This window comes from Colias philodice, chromosome 18 (genome assembly GCF_061535455.1).
Source record: "Colias philodice isolate Cphi_HAF_F1 chromosome 18, ilColPhil1 Martin Lab GWU primary, whole genome shotgun sequence".
Lineage (NCBI taxonomy): Eukaryota > Metazoa > Arthropoda > Insecta > Lepidoptera > Pieridae > Colias > Colias philodice.
In genome coordinates this window covers 1,700,057-1,713,677 of record NC_143103.1, presented here as the reverse complement: position 1 = coordinate 1,713,677, position 13,621 = coordinate 1,700,057, and the positions used below count along the sequence as shown (strand labels likewise).

The following is a 13,621-nucleotide window of genomic DNA, read 5'->3' as shown; positions in this document are numbered from 1 at the left end:
ATTAAAGTGAAACCAAAATATTATGTATTTTGATATTATTACAATTTTATCATGACCTTCTTGTCCTTAATCCATGTTATTTGGAGTCGGTATAACACGGTTTATTTTTCTATTCTCCTGACAAACATCAGGGCATATTTTACTCTTTTTTTCTTTCATAATATAACTTTGCACACTAACACCTCTTTCCTTTGGCCTTTCTCTTGTTCTGCATCCATTAACATTCATATCCATCACTTTCTTAGTCATATGCGTGTCATCTATCCTCACCACATGTCCATACCAAGACAGACAATTCCCTTTCATTCTTTCTGTAATAAGACCAGTTTAAATCTTCATTTTATATATTCATTCCTTATTTCATCTATTCTTGTCACCCCACACATCCATATCAACATTCTCATCTTCGCTAAATGCAATCGCTTTTTTTTCCATCTTCTTCACTGCCCAGATTTCCAATCCATACAGTACGACAAGTCTAATCAAGGATTTTTATATATTTCCTGTTAACTTTAAGGGCATACGTAAGTTGCAATTGGTTCCAGCGAACTGTCGCTGCGTTATTTAGCCTGATTTGATCGGATGCTTAACGTTTTTCTTTAATTATGACAACAATAAAAACCAAAATAATTTTGCAATAAAGAACCAACCCACAAAAGTGCTTTTTTGCAAGACAGAACCGGGCTTTTCAAGGATTATTTTGTTAAAATTTAATAAATATCCATGTATCCCTAGATAGGATTCAATATGATACATACGCCAAACAACTTTTTTTCTCCAAATTTTACAACGCAGTATGCGTTGCAAACTCTTTTCACAAAAACCTCATTTTCTCGAAATTGATCCGGTGTGGGTTGGTTCCTGTTTGCATAAATAGGTCCGTATAATGAATTCTGCGAATGATATATTATATTAATGGATCACATAGATAATTTAACATGGTCTTTGGATATGGCTATGATAACATTTCAGTATATAATAATGAGATAAGCATAATAAGACAACAGAGACGCTTCGTTTTGCAATGAGAGTGTTAATAGTGATAGCGGCGGCACTTTTAGCAGTGGCTTTAGCTAAAGAGCCTATAACTCTTGATTACCACAATGAAATCGGTATACCATTAGCTACAAGAATCAAACAGGCAGAAGAGGCACATGATTTCGATGGCGCTAGGATTGTTGGAGGGACACCAGCAGCACTTGGAGCCTATCCTTATCTCGTAAGTGTATTCTGTTCGAAATCTATCATTTTGACGTGACCTTGTTAGTGAGGAATAAAAAGGGATTGAAGTAACTAGCTTATATTAGTGATCGAATTTTTTAATCAGACAAGTTTTTGAGTGATATTCTTACAAACAAATCACCTTTCGAGATGATAATAGAGAAGTCAATGATTTACTATTTTTCAGGGTGGTCTTCTCGTTTACTTAACCAGCGGACATACTTCTGCCTGTGGTTCATCCCTGGTTACCAACAGCAAACTAGTTACAGCGGCTCATTGTTGGACAACTCCTGCTTCCCAAGCAACTTATTTCACAGTGGTCCTTGGATCGATTCGTCTTTACTCTGGTGGTGTGCGTATAAATACGAACAGAGTGGAAATTCATGAAAATTACGATACGTGGACCTGGAATAATGATATAGCTATCATCACAATTGAGCCAGTTATATTATCAAGTAAGCAACCTTCTTATAAATTATTTATTATCCTATTCGATCTAAAACGGAATACACAAACACATTTAAAATGCAATTGTTAAATAATATTTCATTTCATCCATAAAATATTATCACTAACGATCTCCCCTGGCTTCGTACGGTTGCAACTATGCCTGTTATTGAGGCACATTGATGAATGGTGTTCTTTGGTAGACAGATGAATTCGTTACTAATAAATAACATCCTTAATTTTTAGACAATATTCGCCTAATTGCATTGGCATCTGGAAGTAACAGTTATGCTGGTATGTGGGCAAATGCTGCTGGATTTGGAAGGACCAGTGACTGTAAGTTAAATTTGAAAAAATGTATCTATTAACACAATTTGAAATGATTTAAAAGCTTATATTCTTAAATTTTAAATGTTATGATTACGTGCATCATGCTTTTTCTCTCATGTTTGTAATTAACCGACTTCAAAAAAAGGAGAGGAGAGAGGAGGTTATCAATTCGGCCGGTATGTTTTTTTAAGGATTATGTTTATGATTCCAGCTCAAACTAACATTCCTAATGACTCTGTTTTAAACCACGTGTCTCTTCGTGTGATGACGAATGCTGAGTGTAGAAATCTTTACGGGCCAATAGTAATAATTGATTCTGTCCTTTGTACGACTGCGCCAAAAGGACAAAATACATGCGGTGGTGACTCTGGAGGTCCGCTTTCTATTGGATCTCCATCGTCTGCTGTTCTGGTAACTTTTCTGTTTTTAGTAATAGTAATAATAATAAAGTCTTGACAGAATACCACCGCTGTAGTTGCAGCCTGTTGCGACTACAGCAGAAAGCGGAGTCAAGACCCTTTTCTGGAAGTGCAATGCACACACACAATAAGAAATTTTCGGCAAACATGATGTCTAATTTTATGTATCTTACTTTCTTTCAATTTTGTGTCTTACTTCTTATGTATGTACATTATTTGCGAAAAATCTATTCTATTCTAATAGTCATTGTACATATGAAAAAGATAGGTTAATTAATAAAAGCAATGTAATTTGGTTGAAAGCAACCATAGTTATAAGCTATATTATATTATAAACATATGTGTATTTTTTATTATATATACATTATACAACTTGCTATTAGCCACGGCCTTGCCAACATGGTCAAAGCAAAATTAAAAGTTAACTACATAGGTAGTATAAAACAAAGTTTCTTTCGCTGTCCCTATGTCCCTATTTATGCTTAAATCTTTAAAATTTCACAACGGATTTTGATTCTGTTGTTTTTTAAGAGATAGAGTGAGTCAAGAGGAAGTGTTTAGTATAAAATTTATAAGGTTTAAGGCAAAGCGGGCGTAGCCGCTGTCAGAAACTCATTATTTATTGTTTTCGATATTGATGAAATTATAAGCACAAATGAATTTTTCTTCCAGATTGGTCTCACGTCCTTTGGATCAGCGAATGGCTGCGAAAGCGGTGCACCGAGTGGCTTCACAAGAATCACTGCTTTTAACTCATGGATTCGTTCTCGTATTTAATTAATTATAAAGTATTTAAATATATTTTTGTAAGTTGACGTTAAAACTTTTGCGAGATATAACAAAAATGTATTGATTATAGTTATGATGATTCTGTTTTATAAGATAATTTGATAATGCTTTTAAATATCTGTAAAGAAACATCTGTGTGTTATTTTTAATAATTCTCCATGGTTAAAATCGTTGACAATGAGAATGAGAAATATATTTTAAGATAAATCTATAACCGCTATATTTTATTAATTTTCTCGGACTATAGATATAATGGAATAAATTATTCCGAGCGAATCTTCGTTACATTTTCCTGCAAACTAATTTCCAAATAGAATTACTTGGTCTAGCTAGCGTCAAAATAATGCTATCGATATTAATCAAAAAGAATCAATTTGTATGTCCTTATAACAATCAGCAGTTTAAGACTTCCCAATAAAGACTCTGATTAGTGACAACTAATAGACAACTTTTTGAATAAAATTATTATTGAAAAAAAGGGCATACGGTTGTAAAGTATAAGAGCATTCTTTATATTGTAGAGCATTATTTATATTTTCATTCTTTACTAGCGGTCCGCCCCGGCTTCGCCCGTGGTACATATTTATGTTTTCTCTACATAAGAACCATCCTGGTACTTCAAGGAATATAATAAAAAAAGAATTATCGAAATCGGTCCACCCGTTCTCGAGTTATGCGCTTACCAACACATTTTGCGATTCATTTTTATATATATAAGAAGAAGAAGATGATGATGAGTACGTTTTAATTAACTATAGTGAAAAGAGTAACAACGGTAGTATTGTATAAAGATTTAATAGTAATAGTGATTGTACCTAATAGTAACACGTGTTATTATTAGTTCTGAGTAAGTTTTTGACAAATATTCGTACTCAATGTAGTGAACATTCTCCAGATGTTTTAGATTGCAATGTGCTTCCTTCTGGTAATGTGTGTTATGTTAGTTTATTACTTGGTTTTAACTTACTACTATTATATTATTTTATTGTAAGAAATAAAAAGCGAGACAAGGTTAAATATTAGTTTGAATGTAATAAGAATGTACTGCGATTCTACACAGCTACCTAATTGATGTAGGTAGTTGATAACAAAACGCAGCTAGTCAACGACTATTATGGCGCAGTTTCATTAGTCGATAGGGCCCGCATGCGGGGTGCGAGAGATTTCTGGAACGCGTGCCACAGGGCCAGCATTCGGGGAACCGTTTTCATTAGTCGATAGGGCCCGCATGCGGGGTGTAGGGAGAACCTCCATTTTCCAAGCTGTATATTGACCGATGAATTTCATTGGTCGATATCACGGTCGGTATTAAGCATGCGGGGAACTTGTTTTCATTGGTTGTTATCTCGCCTGCGGGGACTCCCCGTATGCTGTATACCGAACGAGTTAACGACTAATGAAACGGCGCCATTAGTAAAGTGAGGGTAGTTGGGTCGAACGTCGTATAAACAGCGTCCGAGCCCCTAGGCACGATTCGTACGAATGCGCCACGAGACAAAGAAACGCGGCAATTTATAGTATGCGACAGCTAAGCTTGTTCTGACAGGAAACAGTGACAATTATATTGACAACTACTCATCCACAAAAATATTAAATCAAAAGTTACGTCTAACATTATATTATCATAAACCTATGACAGCTGATTAACTACTACTACTGATGAAGTACACAAAATATTTTATTTATTACTTAACGTTAATAAATATTTTATTAACGTTTCCTTTAAAAAAATATTAAGCTCTAGTCAGTTGGTACTCGATTTTATCAATTTTCGGTAATAGATATATACATAGTAAATATGATTGTTTTTTATTTACAATTCAGGGAGACTAAACTAGTATGGAAACTGCATAAACGGGCACTTACTACGTACAGAATAATAATATTTTCAGCCGATGATTGCGATATCACTCTGATAGGTAAGGTAATTAGTTGCGATAATATACGTTAAGATTAATAAGATCTTAACAAATAAAAATAATATTAATTTACTTTAAATCTTTAGATTTGATATTTAAATTTCTTAAAAAATTGTAAGTATTCAATATTAATTAATATACCTACAATCTGAATATTATTTTAAAATAATGTATTTTTGTGATCCGAAATTTCACAATTCTTACACTAGATAACTACCCTACATAATATTTTGTAAATGAATAAGATTAAACAATCCATATCCATGTTCGTCAAATCGTGAAAATTAATTCATACCTGCCAATAAATTACAGAATTTCCCTAATAAATCAGTTATTATAAAATTCGCGCCATATTTTACATTCCATGAGGATACTATGTATATTGAATTTATATGAACTTATTTTGAATAGAACTGATGTATATTGTGCGATCAATACTTAAATAATGTAATGCTAATAATGGACGATTTAGGGACGATTTAAGTATACAAACAGCTTATACAAGCAGCATTCCCATGCTGCATGAATAATCAAAAATATAAAATCATGTATTTTTCACAGTTCGCGTCCAGCCTGAGAATAGTCACAATATACAGATAATATAACCAGTACAACAATTTTTGTATGAAGATTCCCTACTGGTTGTATCTGAACTTTGTGGTATAGTGAATGAAACACTAAGGCTTTTGCTTGACAGAAACCGATCTAAACTAAAATACTGCATATCAGTCTAACTTGCAGGATAGAAAATATAGTCTAGGAACTACATTAATTGTAACCAATCAAAAAATACCTATTATTACAAGAGACATTTTTTTTCTCTTTATTACTTCAAATTATCGTAATCTTCTTATATATAAAAATGAATCGCAAAATGTGTTGGTAAGCGCATAACTCGAGAACGGGTGGACCGATTTCGATAATTCTTTTTTTATTATATTCCTTGAAGTACGAGTATGTAGAGAAAACGTAAATATGTACCACGGGCGAAGCCGGGGCGGACCGCTAGTTGAAAATAAAGTTAAGCAAATGTGCAGTTCTAACGAAAGGAAATAATTTATTATTATTAAAATTACTTATATGTGTGAAAATACAAAGACAACTTCGCGAAATGATTTAAAATTCACATTGTGCGAAGGGACGCAAGTATCTGAAAATCTTATTACAGGAGCATTTTTTGTAACTTATAAATTAAAAAGTAGGTTCTATAATGAAATGGTATGAATCTTTTTGACATCACGTCGTATATTAAACCGTAATTTGTTGAAGAAAGAGAAGAAGAGTATTTGGTTTATTTTAGTTATAAGATAAAAAACTTTTTTTTACACGCTTTATATTAGCTTCACCTGTATGTTTGTAACCGACTTCTTTGGGCGCGATTTTGACCCACTTTAAACGGCCAGATTTCGTTCAAACTTTGTAGATTTATTGAGGACCGATGACAATACACTAATTTGATAAAAAATTTCTATTTTTTAGTTCGGTTTTCTATAAAAAGCGTGTTTTTTAGTTTTTTTTAAACTATTATTATTTTTATATAAACTCAGATGTTTTGTAATACTTAATACGACTATTAAAGAATGCGGATCACGAACGAATATTGTAGACATTCCTATTAATATTCTTATCGGTTGAAATTGAATTGTAAGATTATGTACCTTTTAGAATTCCGTTGTTCTTAAGAAGGGAAAATTATTATTGACAAAGAAATTTTATACATTAGAAAAGAAATCGATCATAAAGCAGGATTCGAACCTTCGCCTTTTTGCGCGGGGCAACTCATACCTACCCTTTCGGCCACCCGCGATCACTCTTTGGTTTCATGTGCCTATGGGACAAAAATAATTTATGATTCTTCTAAAGTACAAATCTGTGTGTTTATTAGGTCTTCATAGATTTATAATTATTATAATTTTGAAAACATAAAACGCACTTTAAAACATGTTATGAAAACTAAAAATAAACTTGAAATTATTTATTTCAAAGTTCGTATTTTCTAATCATACTGTCTGATAATAATAAAAAAAATGTTGTGTGGTTTTATGAAACCACGGTAAAAGTGAAACTTAGGCACAAAATTATCGTATTTGTACGATAATTATCGTACGGTTCCGAACACTGCTTTATACCTACTCGGCAGTCGACCGTCACGCGACATGCGCTACACAGACCAAAAAGTTTGAGACGATTTAATAAAAGTTTCACTTTAAAAATAGCTAAAACGAATGTTAGATTTCAAAGCTTCATCATCATCATCAGCCCATCTATAATGTTCCCATTGCAGGGACACGGACTTGCTAGTAGGCAATTTCAAATGTATAAAAATAAATAATACGGAGCCCTTTGCAGACTCACTGTTATTAATGTTCTAATCTGTAGGTTATTTTAAAAGCATTATAACATGTTAATTGGCTTAAGATCTGCTGATTTAATCTAATGATCGTTAATATGATCAACCAAAAAAAGTCCTTAAATTATTACTAACAATGATTATATTAAAAACAATAAGTACCAGAATAACCGACAAAAAATGATAAGATTGAAAAGGTTATAAACTAAATACTATTATGTACAAACGACTTGATTTCCTGCACGCTGATAAATCATAAAACGTAGTATCTGGAGATGATAAGCCTTTTGGTATAAAACACAAGATGAAAATGTCTGTTACACCAAACGTTGTAACCAGTATCAACAATGAAGTTGTTAGTAGTGTTTGCCGGACTTCTAGCTGTGGCTTTGGCCAAAGTGCCAATTACCGTGGATTATCACCATCAAATTGGTATTCCTGAGGCACAAAGAATCAAACAGGCCGAACAAGCGCTTGACTTCGACGGATCCAGAATCGTTGGAGGCTCTGCTGCAGCTCTCGGTGCTTACCCTTACATTGTAAGTTATTATTTTATACTACTCAGTTATTTAAAAAAATATCATTGATTATTATATGTTTCACTAGCTTCCGCCCACGACTTTGTACGTGCATCCCCTTTTTTCCCCGTTCCCGCAAGAATTTTGGGAAATCCTTTCTTAGCGGATGCCTACGTCCTAACATCTACCTGCATGCCCAATTTCAGCCCGATACGTCCAGTGGTTTGGGCTGTGCGTTGATAGATCACTATATCAGTCACCTTTGAGTTTTATATATATAGATATTGTTTTTATATATTCATAATGCTATGTTTTATTTCAGGGAGGTCTCGTCATCACTCTAACAACTGGATCAACCTCAGTATGTGGTTCATCTCTGTTGAACAACCGCAGACTGGTTACAGCTGCCCACTGCTGGAGAACTTTCTCTTCCCAGGCCAGACAATTCACAGTTGTCCTTGGCTCTACCCTTCTCTTCTCCGGTGGTACCCGCATCGCCACCTCAGATGTTGAAATGCACGCAAGCTACAACATGATCACCCTCGCTAACGATATTGCTATTATCAGAATCAACGCTGTCACCTTCTCGAGTGAGTTTCATTCTATCATAGTCCAATTCCAACTTCGCTTGATGTGTTATCCATTATTAAAAATCTCCAATTTAATATGCTCCTATGTTTAGTAACTAAAATTTAGCCCAATATCCATTTCTTTATTATGTTATATTAATGTTATATTTCTAATTATTTTAGACAGCATCCAACCAATCAGCCTGGCTTCAGGAAGCAACGACTACGCCGGCACATGGGCCAACGCCGCAGGTTTTGGCAGAACTAGTGACAGTTAGTAAAATACACCTTTAATTTTGAGCATCATGCATACAAAAGAGCATATAGCATGTTGTTATATGCAACTATACACTTCCGACATCATTAAACTATTTGAAAATCGCATCATAATTCAAAAATTCAAATCATTTTCTTCAACTTATCAAGTTTATTATTAAATGAAATTCATAGACCTATTTAGTTGTAACCGTGTTGTAACGATACCTACTAAAAAAATCTTCACATTTTAAATGGTAGTATTACTGTCATAGTATTAAAAACGTTATTTTTTTAGGTGCTGGTATTTCAAGCGGCGCTTTCTTGAGCCACGTCTCCCTCCGTATTATCACGAACGCTGAGTGCAGGAACACCTTCGGTTCCACCATCATTGACTCAACCCTTTGTACTAGTGGTGAAAACGGTCGCAGCACTTGCGGTGGTGATTCTGGTGGTCCTCTTGCTATTGGATCAGCTACCTCTGCTACCTTGGTAAGCTTTTCTATCCTAGTTATCTTAATCCTTACTAAAATTGTAAATAAAAATGTGAGTTTGTTTATTTTTCTTTCACATCGAAACGTAATAAACGTGATAGTTATAATAATTATATTGCATCTGAAGTATTTAGGATACTTACTATACGGATTACTACTTTGTATTCGGTGAAACATCTCGTTTCAATGGGAAATTCTTATAACTACGCAGACGTAGTTGCGGGCGGAAAGCTAGTTGATCATCAATACGAATTTGAGATATTTCAAAATTTCTTTCACTCTTGAATTTGTACGTGATTTGTACCAACATTGTACGTGATCTCTGAGTGCTATATGTCTTTAGTCTTTAGAATTTTTGAAATCGGTTCAGTAGACAGTGTGAAAACATTATAAATATACTACTAACAAAATATACTACGAGATATTCCCTCTCTAAGATATTAGTTTAGATTAGTGAAGGCATATGGACCGCTAGTAATAAATTCTTCTTTACAGGTTGGTATCACATCATTCGGTGCAGCTGCTGGTTGCCAGCGCGGCTTCCCGGCTGGGTTCGCCAGAGTTACATCCTTCAACTCCTGGTTGAGCTCTCGCCTGTAAACTACTTCAATATTGATCGCATTTGTACATAAATAATAAATAACGCTTTTGTAAATAAATTATAAAAATTACTCTGTGTTTCTTGTACTTACTCCTTTGTCGAAATTCACTCTTGCGTATAATAATTATTAATAATGAAAATATTACTTATAATGTATTATTGGGATTAATTTTGATTAATTTTCGTTAAATAATATTATTTAAATAGAATCTGCTGTTATTTCCTTGTCAACAAAAACAATGTTTATATTATGTAAAACGAAATAACTTTTTAATTTCGATTAGATTTTTTTAAATCACATTTACATCCACAGCCACGTTCTTAACATAAAAACAAAAAAGATAATTCTAAATTATAAGCAATACCTACCTACAGATTTGCTAATTGAAAATTTTTTACTAAATATTTTGCCATTGAAGATTCAAACACAAAAACATAACAAATGGGATTACTTATGTTTAAAAAATCCTTTAAAAACATATAACCCATTATAAAATTACTAGCTTCCGCCCGCGGTTTCGCCCGCGTGGTGTTTTGATAAAAGGTAGCCTATGTTCTTTCTCAGGGTCTAAAGATTGTCTGTGCCAAATTTCATCAAAATTGGTTGAGAGGTTTAACCAGGAAAGCGTAACAGACAGACAGACAGACAGTTACTTTCGCATTTATAATTTTAGTAGGTATTAAAAATAGCAACATGGGCCGGAGGACGCTAATCTACTTACTAAATTAAATAAAATTTTAGGAATCTACTATATTATTATAAACATCACTCTTAATTTCTCAGAAGTTCCTATGTTAAATAGACCCAATTTAATTTTCTGTACGAAAATAACCAAGCAATTAAAATTTGCGGACTACGTAAATAATTTAGGTAATGTAAGTCATATTAAAATAAATTCTGTATGAGTAATTTAATTTTTCTTTGTTGTAAGTTAAAAATATTACAATATTACAAAAATATTACAATGTAAATATTTGACCTATCATATTACAGGCACATTCATTAAACAAATATATCAATTTCATCATTTATCACACACGAATTAAAAAAAATATATAATCAACTAGCTTTCCGCCCTCGGCTTCGCCCGCGTTTTCAAAGAAAAACCCGTTCCCGTAGGATTTCCGGGATAAAACCTATCCTATGTCCTTTCTCGGGTATCAAAATATCTCTATACCAAATTTCATGTAAATTGGTTCAGTAGTTAAGGCGTGATTGAGTAACAGACAGACAGACAAAGTTATTTTCGCATTTATAATATTAGTATGGATTTAGCCGTTTACACCAGAGCTGTGCAGAGCGAGGCGAGGTAAATGAAGGGATATGATTGGTTCTTTAGCTACGCATCCTCGCATATCTCTGGTGGAAACGCAGCCTAGGCACGTGCCGCCCTGCCAGGTGCGAAGCGCCCTTATCTACCGCAGCACTAAAACAAGGACATTAAAAAAAAATTGTATAATCCAGATATTCTGCAATGCACTCAATATCTAATGGGTTTTCACCTGTTTTAAAAGCATTTGAATACATACTGATTTGTGAATTATATGCCACTAGCGACCCGCCCCGGCTTCGCAAGGGTGCAATACTGATACTAAATACACTACAGAAAAACTTTTAACGTTGTATATAAAAACATAGCGGCCCGGCCGGCCGGTACCGCCGCAAACGGTACGTCCCGCAATTTTTAAATCTGTAATATCTTCGAAAATATTCACTTAAATCATACGGTGTAAAGGGCCATATAGATCTATATTAAATGAACAATGCATTCAAGGTATTTAATTGGTTAAGGATTAATGCTGTATTGGTTAAAATCGCTTCGAAAATTAGCCATTATTTGTCGTAAAAAGTAAATGACAAAAAAAAGTTATTGTGGGTTATCCATAAGAGATAGACATATGCCATCGCGGACTTTTCTGTAGACCTTTTCAATGTGTACAATACTTAGTACATTATTTTGATAAAAACTCGTAGGGTTCAACCTGCGTTTGCAATGTAAGCGGAAGAAATGTAATTATTTACGACATCACATTAGAAACCTCAAAAATAACAGTACTTCTCCACTATTTAATGGATGTTATTATACATATAAACCTTCCTCTTGAATCACTCTATCTATTAAAAAAAACCGCATCAAAATCCGTTGCGTAGTTTCAAAGATCTAAGCGTACAAAGGGACATAGGGACATAGGGAAATAGGGACAGAGAATGCGACTTTGTTTTATACTATGTAGTGATGATGTTATATGATAATAGTATTAATTTGTTTGAATTCAATGAATATTTAAACAGGTACAAAAATAGAAATAACCCATATTTAAGCTTATTTAGATTAATTTAAACATGAACGCAGCCATGCATGATTACAGCATATTACATTATTTATTACCTACATTATTTAATGGTTTTTAAGCATACAAAACAAGCGAGAGCTGTGTGCCAGGGATGTATTCGGGGAATAGAGCAGGCTCCAAGGAGATGTTCGTTTGCAAAAATAGCGGACCTAAATCTGACTTCTGATATATATTATATAGATCCCAGACATCCTATAGACAGATGTTGCCAACCAGTTTAGTGGTCCCCCTCCCCCCACCCGGTAATTAAATATGGCATACAAAGAAAAAAATAAAAATTTCCAAAACATGCCGTGTGGGGTATCAAATGAAAGAGCTTAAACTCAAACTCAAACTCAAACATTTATTTATTCAATTAGACTTCTTCCAGAAGCACTTTTGAATCGTCATTACATTCTTTAAATTTACCACCGATTCGGAAAGCAGTATCTATGGAGAAGAACCGGCAAGAAACTCCATAGTTGCTCTTTTAAAGTCATGTCCATATACAATATAATTTTACATTACATGTTACTTACATCTAACTACATAATATTATATATTATCATAATATGCCAAAGAACTGTCCTGTTATTCTTACGCGACAACCCTCCATGGATTTTCATCTTCCATATATTCCTTAATGCTGTAGTAGGCTCTCTGAACTAATACATTTTTTAAATAAGTTTTAAATTTAACACTACTAAACTCTTTAATACTATGAGGAATTCTATTGTAAAAACGTATACCTTGGCCCATAAATGAATTTTTAACTTTAGCTAACCTATAAAATGGCATTTCAATTTTATTTCTATTCCTTGTGCCATAACAGTGTCTATCTCCTACTTTTGTGTGTAAGTCCGCGTTTTTGTGTACATGTAAAACATTATTAAATATATACTGTGATGGTACAGTGAGGATACCAATATTCTTAAAGAGATCTCTTAGTGAGTCCCGAGCACGTAAATTATATATAGAGCGTATGGCTCTTTTCTGTAATATAAATATAGTTTCTATATCTGCAGCCCTGCCCCATAGTAGAATTCCATAGGACATAATGCTATGAAAGTAACTAAAATAAACCAATCTAGCCGTATCTTCATCGGTGAGATGCCTTATTCTTCGAACTGCATATGCAGCTGAGCTGAGCTTAGCAGCGGTGGTGGCAACATGGGTCCCCCATTGTAGCTTCTCATCTAGTGTCAAACCAAGAAAAACAGTAGACTCGACAGGGTATAATACCTCCCCGTTTAAAATGATATCCCTTTTGACCTTTTTTACATTTGGAAGGATAAACTCTACACAATTTGTTTTTTTTGCATTCAATAATAAATTATTAGCATTAAACCAATTAGATATGCGTAAAAGAGCAGAG

General features: G+C 33.7%; 2 protein-coding genes across 6 annotated transcripts; both read left to right on the top strand.

Moving 5' to 3' along the window:
- The first annotated feature begins 878 nt into the window (after positions 1–878).
- Positions 879–3,195, top strand: LOC149480247 (epithelial serine protease-like). The gene is made up of 5 exons (XM_089706386.1): positions 879–1,219; positions 1,409–1,676; positions 1,915–2,004; positions 2,210–2,409; positions 3,090–3,195. Exons 1-5 carry the CDS (start codon positions 1,025–1,027, stop codon positions 3,192–3,194), a joined length of 858 nt encoding a protein of 285 aa, XP_089562512.1. The 5' UTR covers positions 879–1,024; the 3' UTR covers position 3,195.
- Positions 3,196–7,822: 4,627 nt separating this feature from the next.
- Positions 7,823–9,982, top strand: LOC149480246 (epithelial serine protease-like). 5 transcript variants are annotated; one of them, XM_089706328.1, is made up of 5 exons: positions 7,823–8,014; positions 8,316–8,583; positions 8,746–8,835; positions 9,116–9,271; positions 9,766–9,982. In XM_089706328.1, the coding sequence occupies exons 1-5, from the start codon at positions 7,823–7,825 to the stop codon at positions 9,909–9,911; spliced, it is 852 nt and encodes a 283-aa protein (XP_089562454.1). In that variant the 3' UTR covers positions 9,912–9,982. The 5 variants fall into 5 exon arrangements, with proteins under 5 accessions (XP_089562454.1, XP_089562455.1, XP_089562452.1 ...); XM_089706329.1 differs by having other exon boundaries at positions 9,116–9,300; positions 9,807–9,982; XM_089706326.1 differs by having other exon boundaries at positions 9,116–9,309; positions 9,807–9,982.
- The last annotated feature ends 3,639 nt before the right edge of the window (positions 9,983–13,621 follow it).